The following is a 24670-nucleotide window of genomic DNA, read 5'->3' on the forward strand; positions in this document are numbered from 1 at the left end:
CCTTTTAAAACCGCGTTTACTAAACAACCCATTCTCTCCTGCAAGTGGCATCAATGGTTGACTAGAACTGGCTCTCTCTCTGTACCCTTCCCTTTTCCTGATTTGTAATGCTAAAGCGCCCCTTGCCCTAATTATATGGAACTTACAAAAAGGGGAAGACGAACCAGCAGAATGATAATGAGGACCACCAAACAGAAATTCCTAATCGAACCGGGGTAAGTTCACCTTTGAAGGTTGCTCACCAGGAAGAAATGTGTAAATGGAGAGTTTTTCCTGCTGTCTCTTCTACTCCTTTCCTGCCTGAATCTGCTACTGGGTTGGAGGCGGGGGAGAGGAAGGAGCTCTAGAAGAGAGTAAAGCTTCGAACTCAAAACAAAAACCACCTTAAAGCCCAGTTAGTGTCCAGCAGAAATGACTCCTCTTTGGTCTGTCTAGGGCAGGCAACACCAACCCCTACTGGGATACTATGACTAAACATTAAAAGGAGGGGGGGGCTCGTTATAAACTGTCAAAAGTGCTTTGAACAGGCTCTGGCTGTTGCGAGTCCACTGTGGTGCGGAGGCCAGCTGGGAGGGAGGCGCTAGGAATATGTGGTACGTTGTGAAACGAAGACGACAGGACGAGGAGTCATGCTCTACACAACCTCATGCTCTTTGAATCCAGAGGGGACCAAAACCTACTACCCCTCCCCCCCCCCACCGTAGGAGCTTCCAGAATACCACTTTACGCCAGGTGTTCTTAGGTCTCTGGCAGAGAATGGACCATTTTCCAAAAAAAGTTGCTTGTCGCAAGTTCAGTTCGGTTTAGCATCAAATCCTCTTTGAGTTGAGCGGTGTTGGGCCGGGGCACTGAAGGAGGCAAGGGGACAAAGTGACGCTGCTCCGTCCGTGCCCGCTCCGCTCTGTGTCCAGCCGGGTTCTCGGGTCTCTCTGGGGGCCTCCACAGTGCCAGGAGTCAGAAGCAACCATCGCCGCTTCCTGGGTTTCCCAAGCAATCCGGCAGGGGGAAGGGCTAGGCCTTAACGCTTCCTTGCGTGTCCGTCTCTGTTTCAGAGGAGCTGCTCTCTGAATCTATGTCCGGGTGTTCTTGCTGGTGCTTCTCCTGCACTTTCAGACGGATTCCTTGCAAGCGCACTAGGAGGGACTGATAGTCAAAATGTCCTCGCTTCTCGCCGAAGGGATCCTGGAAGTGGAAAGAGCACGGGAATCAAGTACTTGAGGAAAGACCTGCCCAGGCTACTGTGGGACAGAGCTGGGAGAAAAAAACCTTCCAAAGCCAGCTAGAACCAAACTCTGTCAAATAGCCTTCCAAGGAACCATATTAAGCCATAGGGGGGAAACCCAGAAACTTGGAGCAAAGTCCAACCGGAAAGCCATGTCTTGTACTTCACATCAATTATTCTCTGGGCTACTACTAATAATAGTAGTTCATTGTATAAGACCACAGGCCATTACAATCTAAAAATAATATAACAGCAATTTTAAAATGGACAGGCCAATATCATTAAAAAAGAAAAAGTACATTAAAATTTGCCTGTTCAATTCTATCCAGCTTTCCACAATTTATGTTTGCTTCTCTCTGATTTTCTTGGCTGCCAGGCCATGAAGTGCCATTTTTGGGGAAATACAGGGATCCATACCTGATAACCTGATTAATTTATCAGCATCAGATAATGATTGCAATGCAGATAGAATATTTGCCAAAAACTTATTTTGGGGCTCAACGTATAAAGGGCAGGCCAAGACATAATGGGTAAAGTCTTCTACAGCCCCATCACATAGGCAGATATGTTGAGCCAGGTTTTTTTTGAGAAACGACCGGCAAGAAGTTCCGTGGGCAAAGTTTGGAAGAGCAGTGATGTAAAGGCTGCTCTAAGGCTATAGATGGTGATATCTGCCAGATAGGAGGTTCTAACGTGATCTTTTTTATCATTTTAACCCATGGGGCAAATTTCGTCTGGGATATTCTCTAGGCAGCAATGTGTGCACCAGGAGCTACATTTTGTACAGGTAAACATTGCCTGCTATTGTTTGGGATTTTTTAGTGCTGCGTTTTGCTTCTTGTTTGTAGTGCGGCAGCAACACTCTGTACATGGCTCACAGTCAAACCAGCAGGAAGTTCTCTTGCACAAACCCCTCTTCAAGGAATTTGACATGGACCTTGCTTGAACAGGGGAACTTCCTGCTGGATTGTAACTTATTTTAGGGCTCCCTTCCTCAGGTTTTTTTTTAATGTTCCTCTGTAGGAAATCCTCTGCTGAGTCAAAACTCCCACACCTCAAAGGGAGGAACGATGTGAACTCCTGGACTGTTTGGGTTTTAGGGCCCCGTGATCAATGCATTGTCCAGTCCTTACCTGCATTGTCTGTCCTTGGAGATGGAGCCTCTCTTTGCACGCCCCCTCATAAAAATCGTAATATTCCATGAAGGATTTCTCCATAACTCCCCTGGCAAAGAAAAGCAAGAAAGCATAAGGCTTCAGCAGCACGATGGTTTAGCAAAGAGACTCCCTTTCACCGCCTCCTTACACGCGCATGCTGCACAACAGTTCCAAAAATCTCAGGAGACGCACCAGCGTCGCAAGGCAGAGGGGCTCGTGTTAGAATCCCCTATTCAGTCAGGAAGTTTGTTGGGTGGATCTGAACCGCCTTGGGAAGAGGATCTGAATTGCCAGGCTGGGTAGCACAGGAAGAGACGGTCCTTCATGTATCCTGGCCCCAAGCCATTTGGGCCTCAGAGGTATGAATTTACACTTTCAATGGTGCCAAGAAACACACTAACTGGACGACTAACACATACAAATTTGGACTTTGCAAAAAAAAAAAAAAAAAGACAGTATGCACAGATTTTGTTCTCTAAAATAGCAGCAGTCGTTAAAACGAGCCAACAGCTCGAGTAGCTGGCCTTGGCCTTTCCTCCACCCCAAAGCCCGGAGAACCCACAAGTTAAAGCCGTTGTGCCGTTCCCCCCGCCTTGGGCACACCTACCGCAAAGGCTCCGGACAAGGGCATTTGCCTTCCAGCATGTCACACACGGCGACTCGGATCGTTTCGTGCCGGATGCACTCGTTATAGTTCTTGCTGTCTCCTGGGTGCCGCTCCTGCAAGAGATCAGGTGCCCAAAGGGCGCTATTTTAAAAATCCAAATGAAACAGACAAAGATTCGGGGAATGTTCGGGGGGGGGGGGAATCATACACCGGGCTTCCCTCTTACCAGTCTGACTGATGTTCTCCATCAGGAAAATTAATCATTTACTTCCAACGATAATTTAAAAGGGAGCGTTTTAAATCCTACTTAAAACCTATACCCTGGAAAAAGTCAGCTCAGTATGCTGTCATGTAAGTTATGCTAGTATGGGAACTTTCCGCTCCTGCAAAAACCCAGAACCTCTCTAATGATGAGACTGTGGCTTCCCTGACCCACAGGAGAAGCAGAAGGTTCCATGCACGCTGCTGCATGGCAGATAAATAGTCCAACCTTGCATACTGGTTGCTGCACAAGGAAACCTATGAAGCTATTTAATATGCTATCCTGAGGAAAGAGGCTTTTATAACACACTCAGGAAGAAGATCCATCTGCGGGACTGTGCAGTGTCCCAGACAGGAGGGTCTGGCTAACAGGAGTGTCTGAGTCACTGCTTTTGGCTATTCCCATAGCTTTTCCAAAACCAGCTGTTCTATCAGTCTCAACTGGAGAGCCAACGTGGTGTAGTGGTTAAGAGCAGCGGTTTGGAGCGGTGGACTCTGATGTGGAGAACGGGGTTTGATTCCCCATTCCTCCACATGAGCGGCGGAGGCTAATCTGGTGAACTGGATGTTTCCCCGCTCCTCCACATGAAGCCAGCTGGGTGACCTTGGGTTAGTCACAGCTCTCAGCCCCATCTACCTCAAAGGGTGCCTGTTGTGGGGAGGGGAAGGTGATTGTAAGCCGGTTTGATTCTTCCTTAAGTGGTAGAGGAAGTCGGCATATAAACCACACCCCCCCAACAAAACCAACAACTGCCAGTGGCAGAGGGTTCCACAAGCTGCGTTAACTCTGGACCCAGGTGTTTATTCATATTTTAGATTTATATCCCCCCATGTCAAATATACACCTAAGAACAGAAACAGTTAAAATAGATTAAACTACATAAAATAATACAAATAATAAAGATGGCGCCCTGAGCTCCCAGCACAGCTGACTCCCAAGACTAACAGACTCTCTGCAAAGTAAGTGGGGAGGGGGACTGAGGGAAGCATATAGAGGGCTCTACCGGGTGACTGGTGGATGTAGTAGAGCAGCCCGAAGTCCTCAACCATGTGCCTGGCGGAACGTCCCTGTCTTGCAGGCCCTGCGGAAATGGGCCAGATCCACAGTATGGCCACAGTAGGGCCAATGACTTCACCACATCAGGGAAGGGCCGTGGCTCAGTGGTAGAGCACCTGCTTGGCATGCTGAAGGTCCCAGGTTCAATCCCCGGCATCTCCAGTCAAAAGGATTAGGCAAGTAGGTGATGTGAAAGACCTCTGCCTGAGACCCTGGAGAGCTGCTGTCAGTCTGAGTAGACACTACCGATTTTGATGGACCAAGGGTCTGATTCAGTATAGGGCAGCTTCATGTGTTCACATCAATTAAGGTGGGTTTTTTAAAAGGCTTTTCCCAAAACAGCTTTCTTTAAAACAATAAGATCACGTTTTAAGAACAGATCACGTCTTAGGAATAGATCATGTTTTAAGAACAGAAATACAGAAAATATGGGGGAGGGGAGGGAGAGATGGGTTGGATATAAATCAGAGAGAGGGTTCTGCCCACACAGATCCCCCCTGGCTCAAGGTGAGGGTAAGGAAATTATTTAAGAATTGTGTCCCTTAAGAGCGGAGAAACATTTCTGAACCCAGCCTCCCCTTACCTGTTCAAAGCCAGGTTCATTGTGATAGGGGTTCTCAGTCATCAAGGACTGTATAGAGATGAGGACCGAAGAGATGCTCTGCGCAGGACTCCAGGCCGGACCGGTCCACGTGCTGCCAGAGAGCAAGAAACTGGAGTTTATTTTCACACCCACAGGAATATAATTCTGTAACTCGGGATGGACGACATTTGGGACGCAAGACAGTTTTATGTAATTTTCCTTGAAATCGACCCAGAGACTCCAGCTGGTACAGAATGCCACAGCTTGGTTATTATCAGAAGCTAGCCAAAGCATGCCTGTTTCTCCCATTCTGCGGTCACTCCCTCGGCTGCCTGTCAGTGACTGAGCTCAATTCAAGGTATCGGCTTTCACGTACAAAGCCCTTCATGGCCTTGGACGCACACATCTGCAGGACCTCCTCTCCGCCTGTCTCCTGCCATGACTTTGCTCATCTGAGAAGGGCCTTCTGCAGATACCACTCCGCAGATGGGCGAGATCAACAACACATGCCCGGACACATGCCTTCTCTGTAGCTCCCCACACACACCATGTGGAATGGCGTGCCTGGGGAGGTCAGGAAGGCTCCCATGCTCCTGGCGTTTTGCAAACTGTAAAACGGAATTGTTCAGGAGGCCATTTTTATAAAGGAAATAACATAATGATCCAGGAAAATGCACTGAGTTTCTACTATTGTAATACCATGTTCTCCACTGTTTAATATGTCATGGATCCTGGAGGGTTCCCCCCCCCCATCTTCTGGGCATGGAGTAGGGGGTCACTGGGGGTGTGGGGGGAGGAGGCAGTTGTGAATTTCCTGCATTGTGCAGGGGGTTGGACTAGATGATCCTGGTGGTCCCTTCCAACTCTATGATTCTAAGTTCAACACTCATGATTTGTTCAAACAATAGCTCCCTTTCAAATTTCTGCAATTTGTACCACCGTATTGTTTGCATTGATTTACACTGTGTAATCTGCCTTGAGTCTCAGTGAGAAAGGTGGACTATAAATAATGTAAATAAATAAAACAAACATTTGGACTGCAAGGTCCTTTTATACAACTTGAGTTCTTGAAAGTTCCAGTTGCCACAGCAGCACAATAAATAAACAAATAAACATGACAACAAAAACCATCCCAGGCTTGGAAGAAAGGTCAGTACAAAGCCTAAAGTTCACCATGAATGTAGCGGCCAGGCCACAGATATAAAAGCAGACATTTATTGACCAATGTAATGTTAACGCCATCTTAAAAACTTGGCTCGTGTTCCAAGATATGAACAAAGAACAAAACACTTGTTGCAGTGGACACAGAATTCAGCAACCCAAGCATCTCAACGCTTTGTCTGAAGTAAGTTTCTAGTCCTTATGGCTGCACAGATAAAAAGCGTACCAGGGAGGCTTGAAATGGGCTCGAGCCTGCCAGCTTTCCCACCAGTGCAAAAGGTTGGCGGCACCCCTTTTGACCCACTTGACAAGTTATAAAGGGAATCACAAGATCCATACGGACAGGGCTAAAGTCAGGTGGGATTAGCCTACTGCCTTCTCGCCCAACCAGCAAAACTGGGAGAATTGAACCCACTGATGTTTCTACTGGTCAAGCCCCAGTGCTGCTATACTGATGAAGGTCACCCACTTTGTTCCACCCAGTCTGTTCATCAGTTCGTATCGCTCATTCAACATAGCCCACAGGAGTTTAACCACAGCCTGCTTTCACCCTCAGATGGAATAGCGAGAGCTCAAAATGGAAAAACTGGTTTCGTTCCAAAGCTGGAGAAAAAGGGCTCATTTTACCACAGCAGCCTTTTCCTTCTTTCCAGGTGCAGTAAAAGGAGAAAGAGGAAGCTGGAGAATGCCCGTTTTTGCTGGCAGGATAGAACAAGGGGCTCACTTGTCACCCGCATTTGGGCCCCAGAGCCGGTCCTGCCCAACAAAATAATGGACAGCAGACAGGCACAGCAAATTAAACGGGGGGGGGGGGGGAATGCACACTGCTGAACCTTGGGAGGAAAGAGCTCCTCTGCTACAGAGCAGTCAACTCCTCTTCCAGGTGCACGAAACAGAATTGGGCCCCAACTGGAGCACGTGCAATGGTCACAGGAAAAAGAGGCTGGTTCTTAAGCACGAGGAGGAGGAGGAGGAGAAGTGTTGGTTTTTATATGCCAACTTTCTCTACCACGTAAGGGAGAATCAAACCGGCTTACAATCACCTTCCCCTCCCCACAACAGACACCCTGTGAGGTAGGTGAGGCTGAGAGAGCTCTAAGAGAGCTGTGACTAGCCCAAGGTCACCCAGCTGGCTTCATGTGGAGGAGTGGGGAAACAAATCTAGTTCACCAGATTAGCCTCCTCCGCTCATGTGGAGGAGAGGGGAATCAAACCCAGTTCTCCAGATCAGAGTCCACGCCTCCAAACCACCGTTCTTAACCACTACACCATGCTGGAGCTGGAGCCCCCATGCTCTCCACTTTTATTCTGCGATCTCCTTGCAGTAGGGATGCAGGCCTCTGTTTTGAACCGAGTCGGAGGGGGAGAGACCAGCAATGCTGCCTCTGTGGGCGCAAGCATGGAAGGAGAGCGGCAGAATGCCACCGCTGAGTAAGGGAAGGCTCTGCCAAAGCCGCTGTTGACCTTCGAGAGAGGAGAGAGAGGTTGCATAGGCCTTGGCTCAGATAGGGGGAAAAAGCAAGTGAGTTGTTTTTGGATAGGTGGTTATTCTGGGGGCTGAAGGGAAGGCTGCATGGGCTGGGCCCCCGGGGACACCCCTTGCCAAATGGGAAACAGAAGCTTTCTTAGTGGAAGAAAACAAAACAGGGTAGGCTGCTTTTCAGCCCCACCCTGAGCAGAGGCAGGCCTTGGAAAATGAAAAGCCCCATCCCATCAAGTGCTCACACAGGGAAAAAAGGGCCACGCTAATTTTTTGTCTGTCCTGAAGGAGACAGGAAGAGAACAAGGAAAGGAGGATATAGTGCCACAATCATCCCTGGCAGGATCTTCCTCCAAGCCTCAGGGGCACAAACAACACCCTGAAAATGGTATGAACACGCTTTTAGGGCTCACTCTCTTATCAAGCACACTTGGGTAATCTTTGTACCACAGAGGTTCCCATGTGGTATTTTGGTTTGAATTGCTCTTAAATAGTACAGTGGAAGGGAAATCCACATACTAACAATGGGGGAGAGGAGTGCAAACTTTCAAAGGAAGAGCAGTGCTAAAAAAAAAGGCAAAAAAAATAAATAAAAAGCTGCTGATTGCCAAGCCATGCAATAAAACAGCTTTGGATGTAGCAGGAGGCGCTGCCAGCCAGAAGGAACAGCATGTGGTGCTTCTTGCAATAGCGGGGCTCATAAAGACTGTGCCCTCGTACCCTACTGTTCTGCCTCAGCTAAGTACAGGGAAGCGCCTTCCACCGGCAGAAGGAGCATTCCTCCATGGCAAGAGGCTCAGAGGAAAGCTCTTTATGCTGGAGGAAGGCTCCATGCTCAGCTGAGCTGAGCGGTAGAATACCACTCAGTATTAGATTTGATCCTACCATTCTGCTCGGCTAAGTATGGAGTCTTCCACTGGCAGAAGCAGCCTTCAGCCGCTGCAGGAAACTCGGACGAAGGCTCTTTATGTCACACTTAGCTGAGCAATGGGGTAGGATCAAACTGCATACCAAGTGGCATTCTGCCACGTGGCTCAGCTTCCTCCAGCATTAGGAGCCAGCGTGGTAAAGTGGTTAAAAGCGGTGGTTTGGAGCAGTGGACTCTAATCTGGAGAACCGGGTTTGATTCCCCACTCCTCCACATGAGCAGCGGAGGCTAATCTGGTGAACTGGGTTGGTTTCCCAACTTCTACACATGAAGTCAGCCGGGTGACCCTGGGCTAGTCACAGCTCTCTTAGAGCTCTCTCAGCCCCACCTACTTCACAGGGTGTCTGTTGTGGGGAGGGTAAGGGAAGGTGATTGTAAGTTGGTTTGATTCTTCCTTAAGTGGTAGAGAAAGCCAGCATACAAAACCCAACTCTTCTTCTTTTTCCTCTGAGTCTCTTGCAGCAGAGGAAGTGGGACTGGGGTGCAATCCAGGATGTGATCAGAAGACAACAAGGACAATTTCTGTATTAGGACACATGACAGCTAATCTGGTTCCTGGCTACCCTCACCAGCGAGCTGACTTCTGCAGTCACTCCCCCCCATGACCTTCTAGCCCAGGGTTGTCAAACATCCGGACCAGGGGCCACATCCGGCCCCTTGAGTTCTTATCTGGCCCGCGAGCCAGCCAAGGTAGCCACCACAACCCCAGTCCCAATCTGGGTTTGTGAGGCATGTCCCAGCCCAACCAAGTTACTTTTATATCATATCTGGCCCTCATAACAAATAAGTTCGACACCCCTGTTCTAGTCACTTAAATGAAACCCAGGCTGCTTGGTCACGAGTTGCCACCTCCAGCCTGAAGAGGTGTTCCTTTTCCGCTGCCGCAGGTAAGCCCACCTCCGTGCTCTGCGTAAGAACACACGCTCCCTGCAAAGACGGTACTTTTGGCAGCATGCAAATGGGCAAGACTTCCCGAAAGACCCACCGGGGCTGCCCCCGTGAAAACAGCTCAGGTCACTCCGCTCCTTACCCTAGAATACTGAGGCAGACCTTCCCATTGCGGTAGAAATTAGGATTAAACCTCACTGTGTTATTCCCGGTTGTCATCAGCTTGACCCGTGGCGGATGGATGGGATAATCTGGAGGACAGCGAAACAGGAACAAGAAGAAACCCCCTTCGTAAGGCGTGTCAAAGGGCCCTGTGATCAACGCATGAATCTGCAAGAGAAAAGCCCAGCTTGCGCAAACTCTTCCAACTGGGTGCGGCTCCCGTGCAGAACGCAAGCCCCCACCCCCCACCCCAGGACAAGAGTCAAGGGCAGCGCTGGCACCCACAAACAGTTAAGGGGGAAACCACCTGTTGAGAAGGCCTTGGGTCCAAGTCATTCACACAAACAGCACATCATACAAACACCTTTCAATCTGTGTAGCCAACCAGAATCCCTGCTGGGCACAATCCCTCCTGGCCCTGCCCACTTCCCCTCCCTTTTCTTCCCCTTCCCCATTTCCGGGTCTGACCAGATTCTATCCTGAACCCCCCCTTTCCATATGTCCTGTTTATCAGTGGTCCATGCCACCCCCTTCACGGGCATGATATTTTCACAACTGAGCCCGACCATACCAACATTGCTCCCTACATAGGAAATTGGGCGCCAGACCAAGAATCCTGGATTTACAGCATGCTAAGGTTTTACTCTGTTTTAAAAAAGGTAAAGGTCCCCTGTGCAAGAACCGGGTCATTCTGACCCATGGGGTGACGTCACATACTGATGTTTACTAGGCAGACTCTGTTTACGGGGTGGTTTGCCAGTGCCTTCCCCAGTCATCTTCCCTTTACCCCCAGCAAGCTGGGTACTCAGTTGACCGACCTCAGAAGGATGGAAGGCTGAGTCAACCTTGAGCCGGCTACTTGAAACCAACTTCCGTCGGGATCGAACTCAGGTCATGAGCAGAGCTTGAACTGCAGTACTGCAGCTTACCACTCTGCGCCACGGGCCCCTCTGGTTTAGAATGTTTTTAAACGTGCTGGAATGTTTTATCTATATTTTAAGAAAATGTTATGTATACTTAATTAAGTTGGTAGCCCCCTTGAGCCCCCCTAAGCCCGGCTTGGCCAGGGGCTCGAGAGGGGGGGGTGGCAAGATGAGGAAGAAAGCTGCTCTGCCAATTGTGCCTGAACAGGGGACCTGAACCTGCGTCTCTTGGGTGCTGATCTAGCACTAACCCCTACACCGCTGCTGGCTCTTTTGTGTGGGTTTCAGATTATAAACCTGAGTGCCTGTGTCTTATTCCGATCTACACACAGCACCTACGAGACCTAAAAATGGCAAGAAAGAGGCAGTATGTGCTTCCCACGGTGTGTGATTTTGCCGTCAATTCGCAGCTGACATATGGCCGCACCGCAGAGATGTTTGGAGGTGGTGTGCCGTTGCCTGCCTCCGTGAGGGCTGAGAGAGTTCTGAGAGAACTGTGACTGGCCCAAGGTCACCCAGCAGGCTTCATGCGGAGGAGTGGGGAATCTCCAGATTAGAGTCCGCCGGTATTATACGCTACACCACATGGCTAGCAAAACTCCTTGTTCTTCAACACACTGTTTGTTGTACCTAGAGTACTGCATGAGTGTGCTCGGGTGAAGAAACTTTGTGCGAACATCACTTTGCCTAACTTCTCCTGCGGCGGTTCCTCCCCTGCTCTTCTGATTGGCTTCTGACTTAATGGAATTTTAAGTCCCAGAAGGGCCAATGGCAATACGCCAGCCTCCCCCGGGGACCAGCAGGGGACTCCCCTTCAGCAGGAGGGCACAGGAGAGGGTGGCGCTCAGACCTACCTTGGTCATATCGTGGGGGTCAGGCACAACAAACATTCCGGGAGGCGGCTCCTTATAAATCGACATAATATCTCTGGGGAAACAAAAACAAATGCAGCAGTTGGTGAGGATCCCGGTAGAGCTCTTGCCGATCCCAAGCCAGACTGGGCTGTATTCAGCTTCTTACCCAATCCCCAAAGCTTATCCTGGGAAGCAAAGCAACAACCTAGTGCTTAATACACACACACACACAAAACCCCAAACAGAACACTCTAGTTTGAAGCTCCCATGGCTGCAAGCAAACAAGTCACCCCTAAAATTATCGCTCTCTAAGTATTTGAAGGGCTGTCACTTAGAGGAGGGCAGGGAGCTGTTCCTGTTGGCAACAGAGGATAAGGCTCGCAATAATGGGTTTAAGTTGCCGGAGGAAAGGTACTGGCTGGATATTAGGAAAAAATTTTACAGTAAGAGTTGTTTGAAAGTGGAATAACCTAGGGAGGTGGTGACCTCCCCCTCACTGGCAGTCTTTAAGAGGCTGGACAAGCACTCGTCAGGGATGCTCTGGGCTGATCCTGCAATGAGCAGGGGGTTGGACTCGATGGCCTGTATGGCCCCTTCCAACTCTATGATTCTAAAACCTCTAAAAGACCAAGAGAAAAACATCTCCTTTCCAGGAACTAACTTCTAAAGTAAATTATGCTTGTTTTTAAGACGCCTTCCCCCGGGGCCACACAACTGTACTGTTTTCGAACTTTTTGACCACAGAACTGGTTAGCCTAGCCCCCTGGTGGGGTCGTGCATTGTAGGTGGTCCCTAGAACAAGCCCACCTTGCAACACTGCTCAGGAAGGGGAGATGGGAATGTGGCAAGGTTGGCGTTCTGCAAATATTCGCATAAAACTCCGCAACTGAAAGCATGATAGGTCTACTATTATCTTCTAATAAATGAGGTAATGTCTCCGTGTGATCTGTTTTGGGGCCAAGGAAAAATTAAAGGATTTCAAGCCTCAGAAACATAGTTATATTCAAAAGTCACATCATACCGAGCGTCTATATTACCTGCACTGCAGTCGTATATTCTACTGGAGTATGGTATCTCAAGATTATTATTTTTTTGCCATCAAGTCACATCTGACTTATAGCAACCCCTGGGGGCGGTTCAAGGCAAGAGACATTCAGAGGTGGTTGCCATTGCCTGCCTCTGCGTCACGACCTTGGTAGTGACTTGGTAGTCCTTGGAGGTCTCCCACCCAAATACTTGCCAGGCTATTGCTGCTTAGCTTCTGAGATCAGGCTAGCCTGGGCTATCCGGGTCAGGGCTATCTTAAGATACCTCCCTTGCAATTTTGCAAATATTTCAACATGGACTTCAGCATTCCGCTAGGGTCCAGAAGAAAACATAACGCTGCAAGAAAAACCTTGCTGGATCAGACCAACAACGTGTTTCGCACAGTGGCCAATCAGTTATTCTGGAGGGCTAACAACAGGGCACAAAGGCCCGCAACATTGTCCCTAGCACTGGAATTTAGAAAATCACTGTTTATGAATATGGAGGTTTCCTTTAGTCACCATGGCAAGTAGCCACTGATGGACATATCCTCCACAAATTTATCTAATCCCCTTTTAAAGCCATCACTAGGTCCACCGGCAGCAAATTCCATATTTTAATCCCTTGTTGAGTAAAGCAGTACTTCCTTTTGTCCATCCTGCATCTATTTCCCATCTGCTTCATAGGACCCCCCCTCAAGACCTAGTATTTCGGAAGGGGGAGAAAAAGGTCTATCTACCTACTCTTTCTACCCTGTGCATTAATTTTATCACATCCCCTCCTTGGCCATCATTTTTCAACCTGGAAAAAACCACTCTCTTTTGCCTTTCCCCACAGGGGAGGTCCTCCAACCAGCGTGGTGTATTGGTTAAGAGTGGTGGTTTGGAGTGGTTTGGACTCTGATCCGTAGAACTGGGTTTGGTTTCCCACTCCTCCACATGAAGCCAGCTGGGTGACCATGGGCTAGTCACAGCTCTCTTAGAGCTCTCTCAGCCCCACCTACCTCACACGGTGTCTGTTGTGGGGAGGGGAAGGTGACTGTAAGCCACTTTGATTCTTCCTTAAGTGGCAGAGAAAGTCGGCATATAAAAACCAACTCTTCTTCTTCATTGTCTTTTTCTCTTGGGTACAAATTCCAAGCCACTCCACCCTGTAAAAGAAGTGCTCTTGCACACGGCCTTCTCTCCTTGCAAGTTAGGTACATTGCCAAGCAAAGGTGTTCTTCACCTGAACGGCACTGAGCAAGCACAGACCCACGCCATACGTCACAGGTGATGGTCACCGGCCCGTTTAAGAGCTGCTGCTTCTTCCTTGCTGAACAATGAACGAAGGGCAGCCACAAAGCGGCACCTCCTGCCCTGCCAGGAAATTATGTCAACAGAGTGCGGTAAAAAGAAGCAGCCCTTCCCATGTGCACGCCAACCTGACACAGATATCGCCTCTGGAAGTTAAAAGAACACCCCACCCTGTTAAAGGAATGGGGGGAAGCCCCAGCACACTTTGGAAAAAGGAAGCCTGCTCCACATTCACTTTCGTTCAGTGCTCCTCGACTGATGCCAACAATAAGGCTTTTGTTTCTGGCCTTGCGTAAGGCCTGGTGCCAATGCGCTCTTGCTTTATTACGAGAACAGGCCCCTCCCCCTCTTGGGCTTTCCCCCTGGCTAATTTTCCTGCTTTTAAAGTGAGGTTACAGAAGTTCCTGGCGACTGAACGATAAAAACCCCCACCAAAAACCCCTGCAGAACGACCTTTGCTGGGCTCATGCATTTTATCTGTCCAGTCTCTCCTGAGTGTGATTTTTGGCACCCAGAGTTAGCAACACTGGGAGAGATTCAACTTGGAGATGTTCATGGCAAAGAGATGCGTCCCCAGGGGAGGCTGCGGAAACCACGAGCAGGTTCCTAGAGGCAGTTTTGGGATGGATGAGGGCTAATAAGCTGAAACTTATGCGTAACGAAACAGGTGCTACTGGTAGGGAGAAACCCAGAAAATGGAAGCAAAACCCAGGAACTTGAATGTCTCTTCTTCTGGATGGGGTTGCGCTCCCCCAGTAAAGTGGGTTTGTAGTTTGGGGGTCCTCCTGGACCCGGCTGCACTGGCCAGCAATGGCCAGGGGCACCTTAACCAGCTCCAGCTGGTGAGCCAGCTGAGGATCTTCCTGGGTAGAAAACATCTTGCCACTCTGATGCATTCCCTGGTAATGTTAAGATTAGATTACTGCAAGGCGCTCTACATGGGGCTGCCCTTGAAACTACAGTTGATGCAGAATGCTGCAAGGAGTAGGTTGTAGGGACCCTATTACTCTAATATTGTTCCATTTACACCAATTCCCAAGATAATACATTTCCACTGCAACGGGCTGTCCCCTTTTCTATTGGGGCAGGGAAGGAACTGGGGAAGATACTGCCAGCAGCAGCTGACCAACATCTCCCCGAGTTTGTTCTCCTCTCTGCAAACTGCTATGCAAGGCCTGAGTGTGCTCAGATCCTAAGGACTCTTTATCCTTTGGCTGTTAGCCTGAGGGTTGGGCCTAGAGATTAGTAAGGAAGAAGACCTGCTTGTCCATCAGCAGCCTCCCTTACCTTTCTTGTTTGGTCTGTTTTTTCTCTGCGTATCATTAGCTGCTTTGGGCCCCTCCGGGAGAGAAAAGCAGAATATAAATATGCTCAATAAATTAAAAATGCATACAGTATTGCAATTTGCAGTGTGGTGTAGTGGTTAAGAGCAGTGAATTCTAATCTGGAGAACCGGGTTCGATTCCCCACTCCTCCACATGAAGCCTGCTGGGTGACCTTGGGCCAGTCACCATTCTCTCTGAACTCTCTCAAGCACACGTAGAGGCAGGCAAAGCACCCCCAAATGTCTATTGCCTTGAAAACCTTACAGGGTTGCCATAATTTAGCTGTGACTTGACGACACACACACACACTGCAATTTCTAATGCTTCCTGGGAGCGTCAGGATGCGTGGAGTCTATGGATTTGTCAACCCTACATCTATAGGTCTTTCATTTGCTGCTGCATTCGAATGGGTATGTTGGGTGTGGCCCTTTATCATAAGATGAAAAGGTTTTATAGAAACATTTCATTTCAGTACTAACAGCACACTAAGCACTGTGCAAAAGACAGAGCAACCCCATGTCACAAAGAGCTAAATGGCTCTCAGAGGCCTGGATTCAAATCCCATCTCAGTCAGGATCTCCCAATGCAAACAAGTTACTTCTGCTCTTTCAAATCCCATCATTCTCTTTAAAAAGCCACTTTTTTAAATACATGGATGTAGGCAAAGAGGAGATATCACTTTGTGTTACTGAATGTGAATTCTAAACCATGTGTTGATGACTTCTGAATTAACATGGAGCACCCTGGGTACATACTATGTTTTCCTACGCTTCACATTTGACATCTGGCAGGCAAACTGGAAGAACAGCTTAAAGAACTTACAGTAGCTCAGTTTTACGAAAGCTAATGTGAAGACTCCTACCCTACTGGAAGAACACTCCATTTTCATCATGGAGGGAAGGCCCTGCAAGCAAAACGTTACACCTTTCTGCATGCAAAGCAAGGAAGGTGAACCCTGGAGGGATAGGAGTCTGGCTCTTGAACAACAGGGGTGCTGTGGTTGGCTGTGTACCAGTTCCAGGAAATGGAGGGGGGAGTCTGCCTTACCTCCTTCAGGAAAATGACATGTTTGTTTGTAAAGCAAGCATGTGGGCGAGGGGCAAAATCAGTGTCTTGCGGAAGCGAGACGAGGCGTTAAATATGATATTATACGCCATCTGTTCACCCAATGCAAGACACGGAAACTGAGCTTGAGGTGGAATCAATCCAAAGGATGCCCTTAAGAATATAAGAAAAGCCACACTGGATCAGACCAAGGCCCATCAAGCCCAGCAGTCTGTTCACACAGTGGCCGACCAGGTGCCTCTAGGAAGCCCACCAAAAAGACGACTGCAGCAGCATTATCTTGCCTGTGTTCCACAGCACCTAATATATTCAACATGCTCCATTGATCCTGGAGAGAATAGGTATGCATCATGACTGCAATCCATTTTGACTAGTAGCCATGGATAGCCCCCTATCCTCCATGAACATGTCCACTTCCCTCAAATAAAAAATTGCCTTCCTACACTCAAATAAATCTAGAGTAGCCATGTTAGTCAGCTGCAGGAAAAAACAAACAGGAGTCTGGTGACACCTTAACAACATTTACTTCACAAGGAGCTTTTGTGGATCAGAGCTCACCTTTTCAGACAGTCTGAGTAGACCCTCGCCATGCAGAGATTTGAGGATCTGCTCCTGTGTCTAAAGAAGCAGGCTTCGTCCCCGAAAGCTTATGTTGCAATAAAACCTTGTTAGTCCTTAAGGTGTCATAAGATTCCTGCTTATTGTTCCTACAATGGAAACTTAACAGGCTCAGAAGAGAGCAGGTAGAGAGGGAAGATTTCTCTCATCTTCCATTCACAGTCCTGAGGAGGGCATCACATAGTTTCAGCACTAACACACACAGGAGCCAGCGTGGTGTAGTGGTTAAGAGAGGTGGTTTGGAGCAGTGGAGTCTGATATGGAGAACCGGGTTTGATTCCCCACTCCTCCATATGAGCGGCGGAGGCTAATCTGGTGAACTGGAATTGTCGGCATATAAAAACCAACTCTTCTTCTTCCTCTAATACTGTCGAAATGTTTCCTGCTCCATGTTCACAATGGCCATTTTTCCCTTCCCTTCTTTCTTTTAACAGCTGTGCAGCATGCAAAAACCTCATAAAGCACAGCTCCTCCTCATCTTTAGGCCTCCCCACTGAAAGAGCTACAGCAAATGAACCCAATGTAAGAACACAGCAAGAGCCAGATCAGGCCAGTTCGCCATCTAGCCCGGCATCTTTTCTACAATGGCCAACCAGTTCCCCCGAAGGAACAACAGGGAATAAAGGCCAAGCCCCCACCTCACACATACTGCTTCCCTGCATTTGGCATCCAGAGATTTATTGCCTCCTACTGACCTAGATGGCCCAGGCTAGCCCGATCTTGTCAGATATTGGAAGCTAAGCAGGGTCAGCCCTGGTTAGTATTTGGATGGGAGACCACCAAGGAATACCAGGGTTGCTGTGCAGAGGAAGGCACCGGCAAACCACCTCTGTTCGTCTCTCGCCATAAGTCGGCTGTGACTTGAAGGCACTTCACACACACACACACCCTGGCAATTCCCTTCCGTCGTCTTGAGGTGTAGCCACTGAGGACCTCTCTTCCACGAATCAGTCTAGCCCCCTTTAAAATCTTTCTATACCAGTGGGTGTTATAGATTGAATGCTAACCCTTCTATGGTAATGCAGGGCAGAATACTGAATATACCATACTCAGACAGGATCTGCCCTTGCTCTTCTGGCTCTATTGACTCATTAGCCCATGCCCTTTTGGAATGCCGCTTTTGCGAGGAACTTCGATCGCACTATATTCCCCCCCTTTTAACATATAAATCTAAATGCTTCTATCTCTGACACAATGCCTTTTTTATTAAGTGACAGGGACCCCAAGGCTACACTGTCAGTGGCAAGATTTGTTCCAGTCCTTATATCCCTCCAACACTAGATATATGCTGCTCGAGATCAATTGATCAAGGAGCTTCTAAGGGGTAAAAGGAAAGGAATGGGTGTTGCGAACTTTTTAGGCAGCGGGGTTCGCAAGCCAAATATGATGCAGCCTCCCAGCACCGGTACTCAGATGCTGCCTTTAGTCGTCGTGGCTAGTAGCCAGGGCAGGCCTGCGCCCTGCTTCGGGAAACTGCCTAATCCCCCCACCCCCATTTAAGCTACCGACGATCATACCTAACCCCGAGCCTGCAGCTGCGAAAAGTAAAATAAAATCCCGAAGGGTGACCTTGGCCGGGCCAAGACGGAAAGCTCTTCCTCTCCGCCGCCCAAGAACCCCGCGACAGCTCCCGGGCGGAGACCGCAGAAAGCACTCTGCACACGCCCAGAGGCGCCGCCCGGGTTCCCGCGCGGAGCGGGTGGCGGGTCTCACCGTTTGATGCGGAGCAGGCAGGCGGCGCTCGGCCTCTCTCCGTCCCAGTCGCCGCTGGTGGTGGGGTCCCAAAAGGCCGAGTGCGAGAGAAGCACCCCGGCGGCGGCGGCGGCCGAGGGGGGGATCCCGGCCACCGAGGTCGCGCCGGGCCCGGCCCCGCCGCCCGCCGCCGCGCCGCCGCCGCCGCCTCCGGCCGAGGCCAGCCCCGCCACCGCCCACAGCTCGGCGGGCAGGAAGACGCCCGGCCCGCCGCCGCCCGCTCCGGAGCCCGGCCCGCCGCCGCCGCCCCCGCCGCCCGGAGCCGCCGCCGCCAGCACCGCGGTCGCCGCCGCCGCCTCCTCCGCCGCCACCGGACTCTCCGCCATCCTCTCGCCCCACAGTCCCGGCGACGCTTCCGGGACCTCCGGCACCAGCGACTGGGGCGGGCAGAGCGGCGCTCGCGCTCTCGGCGCCGCCCAGCAGCGAGACGCACGCACGCCCGGCCACAGAGACGCGCGCGCCCAGAGCGTCGCCGGCCGTTAGGGAATGGGGGCGGGGCGGCGCTGGCCGGCCAAACAGCAACGTCATCGGTTCAACGGTTTTAAGAGGAGCCGTTCTCTTCCAAAGGAATTTCAAAGGGAGATGGGAAAGAGAAACGGCTGGATTACAGTTGATATTCAAACTAAAGTCAATGCATATTGTCGGAGGCTTTCACGGTCAGAGTTCATCGGTTCTTGTGGGCTATCCGGGCTGTGTGACCGTGGCCTTGGTATTTTTTTTCCTGACGTTCCGCCAATAGCTGTGGCCGGCATCTTCAGAGGAGTAACACTGAAGGACAGTGTCTCTCCATGTCAAGTGTGTAGGAAGAGTAATATATAGTCAGAAAGGGGTTGGGTTTGAGCTGAGTCATTGTCCTGCAAAAAGGATCCAAGGTCATGTGCAAATCATTGTCCTGTAAGTATCAAGATAATGTGCTAATGAGGGTGTGGTATGTTAGCACATTATCTTGATACTTACAGGACAATGATTTGCACATTACCTTGGATACTTTTTGCAGGACAATGACTCAGCTCAACCCAACCCCCTTCTGACTATATATTACTCTTCCTACACACTTGACACTGAGAGACACTGTCCTTCAGTGTTACTCCTCTGAAGATGCCGGCCACAGCTGCTGGCGAAACGTCAGGAAAGAAAATACCAAGACCACGGTCACACAGCCCGGATAACCCACAAGAACCAATAAAGTCAATGCATTTACCTGGGCTGAATAAAGACCTTGCAATCATGGCTCATTACCAATGCTGATTTCTCCACACCCATCTCTCCCCTGGACATCACAGACTCTTCTGCATACCACACCTAATCCCATCACACCTGCTATTCACATGTACATACTGTTAACATGTACATACTAATGCTTGTCTGAATTCACTCTCCTCTACTTAAAGACAGATGGATTCACATTCTAGCTGTATCTGAAGAAGTGAGCTGTGGCTCATGAAAGCTCACACCCTGCCAGAAAATATTTTTGTTAGTCTTTAAGGTGCTACTGGACTCTTGCCCTTTTCTACTATCGGTTCAAAGGGGGTGTGGGGGGGGCGTAAAAACAACATTGGAACACAAATCCGAAATCTGGAAATACCTTTTTTAAAAAATTAGGACCAGCTAAAGCGACCCATCAAATTAAGCCTGAACTGACCCTAGAAGCTAAAATGACTAAACTGAGGCTGTCGTATTTTGGTCACGCCATGAGACGACAAGAGTCACTGGAAAAGACAGTCATGCTAGGAAAACTGGAAGGCAGAAGGAAAGAGGAAAACCCAACAAGAGAGGGATGGACTCAATAAAGGAAGCCACAGCCTTCAATTTGCAAGACCTGAGCAAGACTGTCAAAGATAGGACATTTTGGAGGACTTTCATTCATAGGGTCGCCATGAGTCGGAAGCGACTTGACGGCATTTAACACACACACAAAGCGACGCACAAAACGTGGTGCAAGCTTGCGAGCTCATCAGAGCTCTTCACATGAACACATGAAGCTGCCTTATCCTGAATCAGACCCTTGGTCCATCAAAGTCAGTGTTGTCTACTCAGACCGGCAGTGGATCTCCAGGGTCTCAGGCTGAGGTCTTTCACATCACCTCCTTGCCTAGTCCCTTTAACTGGAGATGCCGGGGATTGAACCTGGGATCTTCTGCATGCCAAACATGCTCTACCTCTGAGCCATGGGTTGAATGGTAAAGATAAAGGTCCCCTGTGCAAGCACTGCGTCATTCCTGACCCATCCCGACGTTTACTAGACAGACTTTGTTTACATCCTGACGTTTTCTAGGCAGACTGTTTACGGTGTGGTTTGCCAGTGCCTTCCCCAGTCATCTTCCCTTTACCCCCAGAAAACTGGGTACTCCTCATTTGACCGACCTCGGAAGGATGGAAGGCTGAGTCGACCTTGAGCCGGTTACCTGAAACCAACTTCCGTCGGGATCGAACTCAGGTCATCAGCAGAGCCTTTGACTGCAGTACTGCAGCTTAAAAAGGGTGGGGGTGGGGAATCGGGCCACAATGTTAAGGTCTGAACGCGTTGAAAGTAAGGTTGCCTGGTCCTCCCCAGCCACTGGCAGGGTGTTGGTAGGTAGCATTGTCGGCTCCAGGTTGGGAAACTCCTGGAGATACGTGGGTGGAGCCTGGGGAGGCCAGGGACCTCTGTGAGGTACAATGCCATGATAGAGTCCACCTCCCAAGGCATCCATTTTCTCCAGGGGGACTGGTCTCTGTAGTCTGGAGATGTAGTCTGGAGATTCCAGGGGATCCCCAGGTCCCACCTGGGGGCTGGCATCTATAGTTAGCATCATGGTCTACAAAAACAAACAAACATGGTCTTGTGTCTTGTTGAACGTTGTACCATCCTGCCTGAAGAAGAGGTCTGGTGAACTCGAAAGCTTGCACAGCTGTGTCCATTGTAACCGTACCCTTACAGACTCCCTATAATAGGGACACCCTCAGATTTCTACATTTATGCATTGGAACCACTGCTGAGTGGCAGGGGAGGCACAGCAAGACACAGCACCACACTCCAAGGCACAGGAACGCCCCAGACACCCCGCCGGACATCGCTGTACCGAACCAGCAGGAACCTGAGAATGGCACACATCACCTGGGCCCGGAGAAAGGGACATGACCTGGATTCCATCTTGGAGGTGGATGCCAAGCAGAACAGAGGACTCCAGATTCTGCTCCTACCTCTCCCCACCTGTGACCCGACCCTGGAACAGCTGCCTTCCTGGACACCTTTGCATAACCAAAGAAAGCCAGCATATCAAGATCTGCCTAACGACTCTGGACTCTGAACAATGGAGGTTCCCCTTCCCCTCTTTGCATTTCCTCTCTGGGATCCTCCACTATATGCTAATCCCATTTTCTCATTCAGTCTCCTTGACTATCCCTCATCCCAGTTCCTGCCAGCCGTCAATACCGCAATCAATTGGTATCTGACAGTCATTGTAATCCAATCATATTCTGATCATCCTGGCTCTTACCTTTTCACTCCCCGATTTCCTACCGCTCATGAAGCAATCTTACCTTTGTGCCCCACTGCTCACATGCCCCGTGAGTCAGCCTGCCCCTAGGGCACGATTCATCCAGAAATATTGGCTCCCGGGCACATGCCAGTTGCTTCTGGTTTGGGATCCATCAGAACGCCACATGATGCTCTTCCTGGGTGTAACACGCTGGTTTGTGAAGCAGCCCCCTCCCCTCATAAGCAGCCTCTCTCGCTGAAGACCTTCATTGGATAGGTAGCTATTGATTCTTTGTGCTATCCCTATAAGATTCTTGTGTGTGTGTGTGTGTGTTTCACTGCATTTTGTGTGTTTTGTACCCCCTTTAATTTCCCCCAAATACATTCCATTTAGTTCACTTTGAATTGGCTTCTCCTAGTGTTGGTTTCTCCTCGGTTTGCTCACCTTTGCTATACATTGGGAAGACCCTGCTAAAGCCTCTTGTTAGTGCTCTAAATTTGTCTCCAAATTGACTCATTCCATTTAATATTGGAGACCCCAGCATTCCCCTTAACATCATGTATTCAACTCGAAAGCTGCACAGAGTTGCCTGTCAACGTCATTCTTGTTTTTGGATTTTACGCTGACCAATATGGCTGTACAACTTTGTCTACTGTCAAACTCCACTTCTGCTCTCAAGGCCGGTTCTGATCAGCAGCCACAGGGCGGCGTAGCGCTTAGCGTGTCTGAGGAGGTAACCTTGCAAACCGGGGGGTCCCAAACCCATAGGCTGCAGCGGGTGATGTTTGAGTTAGCCCTGACTCACCAAAGCTCACACTTCAATCAGCGTTGCTAGTCTTTAAGGTGCCACCAAACATCTCTTTTACTTGGAAATGTGTGCCTTTAAAAGACGACTTAGAAGGCAACTGTTGACAGCCCCCCCCCCATCTCTTAGCAGTTGCTGGATTGAGGGTGAAGTAGTTGGCCCTGGTTAGTACTCGGATGGGAGACAACCAAGGAAGTCCAGGGTCGTTATGAAGACGAAGGCAAACCACTTCTGTTAAGTTTCTTGCCTTGAAAATGCTACAGCAGGGGTGGGGAACATCGGGGCCGTATAAGGCCCGCGAAATCATTTGGTCTGGCCCTTCGTGGGTCCTGGGCAGATCTCTAGCTCAGAAGGATTTAAGACTGGTGATCCGCCCCCTCCCTCGGACAGCAATAGCCTCTATTCAAGGCGGATGTTTGTTTTGCTGAGAAAAGGAACCTTCTTTCCCCCTTGCAGAAGAGTCATTAGCTATGGAGCTGCTAGGACCGCCCAAGAAACTGTGTTAACCCTTTCCCACCCTGGCCATGGAGAAACACGGCAGACACTTGGAGCCGTCTCCAGTCGTGCCTCTTGGAGAAATGTTTGACCGAATAGAGCAGGCTTATTTTAAAGTTGATAATTTTGTATGGCCTGCGAATGATGTTATATCCAAATGGCCCTTGGCAGAAAAAAGGTTCCCCACCCCTGCGCTACAGGGTCGTCATCAGAGACGTAAGCCCCACCCACAGCTGCACCTCCGGTCCCTCGAGAGCCGTCTGCCACCAGAGCCACCGCCTTCCTAGACCGGACTCTAAGTCGACCATAGAGTCTACGGCCTTCGCTGTCCTAGAGCGTTCCCAGATGAGCTTGCTATTACTCTTAAGCGGACTGAAGCGCGTCGTTGTCTGACACCGTCATCGCCTCTTCCCACCCCCCCAAAGATTCTTGACAGAAGAGGCATCAAAGACGCATTTAAGACCCACCCACATGTATAGGTGGGGGAAATAGTCCGGTTTTGGCAAAGGTGTTTGTATGGGTCTGTCTGACCCATGAAAACTCATACTAAAATAAGTGCAGCTAGCCTTTCAGGTCCTACTAGAAGATTGTTGGGCTAATCCAGCCACTGTTCCCAAGATCACACAGTTGCTCTTACGAACTTCACATACACACCACCTCCGACTGCTACCTTCTTTTCTGCTACCCTCTCCAGCCACCTTTCTCTGTCCTTGTTGCAGACTTCTTACTAAGTGACACTAGGCTACTCACATTCTCAGCTGTCAAAAACGGGTCTTGTGGCTTTCAAAATCTTATTCCATAACTAAGTCAGATGCCACAAGACTCATCAAACGGACTTTTGTATACCAGAGCAGAAGCTCATGACTGACCCAAGGTATTTTGCTCCATCTCATAGATGCACCTTGCCTGAGCCCCTGTAGGGCCAGAAGCAGTACAGGGGCTTGTGTTGGACCCAGCTGGATAGCATAGGTGTAGGAAGCAATAAAATAGGCCCACCCCTTACTCCCATGCCACTACCTACCAGCTAGGAGAAAGGGCACTCCCTGTCCATGCCCTTGGAGCTCACCTTGGACTTGTGTAACTCTACCTGTGGCCTCCTCCCCTACCCCAGCATTCTGGAAAAACACCAGCCTCAGCACCTCTGTGCTCCCTGGAACCTGATTCATCACAACAGGAGCTAAACTGGGGGAAAGGAAGAGAATGGGTACTCTAGCAGAATGCAGCTGTCCAGAGAAACTGCATTGGAACAGTATGATCTACTTGTGCCAGTTCAAAAAGGCACATTTTAATAGCTGAAGAGATTATCTGGGTGGGATTGTAGGTGCAAAGACCCATTTTCCAGCTTTGTACCAGCCTGTCTTCCCGTCACCAGATGCAGGAAGTGTTATTCATAGCAGGCAGATGTGTGCATGTGTTCATGAAGGGTTGATTTGCTGGGACAAACTTTTACAACTCTTCTTCCCCTTCTGCCTATTCTGCACACATTTTAAAAATTCTTTTAAAAGATGTGGAACACGAGAGGGCAAAGAAAAGAAACACTCAACA

At 49.6% G+C, this 24670-nt stretch overlaps 1 protein-coding gene across 1 annotated transcript; it reads right to left on the minus strand.

Annotated features, from left to right (window-relative positions):
* Nucleotides 1-985: 985 nt before the first annotated feature.
* On the minus strand, nt 986-18690 carry UBE2Z (ubiquitin conjugating enzyme E2 Z). Its single transcript, XM_056863955.1, has 7 exons — nt 18326-18690; nt 11284-11356; nt 9487-9674; nt 4888-4999; nt 2987-3099; nt 2356-2446; nt 986-1182 (listed from the first exon to the last, which is right to left on the minus strand). The coding sequence occupies exons 1-7, from the start codon at nt 18688-18690 to the stop codon at nt 1012-1014; spliced, it is 1113 nt and encodes a 370-aa protein (XP_056719933.1). The 3' UTR covers nt 986-1011.
* Nucleotides 18691-24670: the final 5980 nt, after the last annotated feature.

Source organism: Euleptes europaea, chromosome 18 (genome assembly GCF_029931775.1).
Source record: "Euleptes europaea isolate rEulEur1 chromosome 18, rEulEur1.hap1, whole genome shotgun sequence".
Classification (NCBI taxonomy): Eukaryota; Metazoa; Chordata; class Lepidosauria; order Squamata; family Sphaerodactylidae; genus Euleptes; species Euleptes europaea.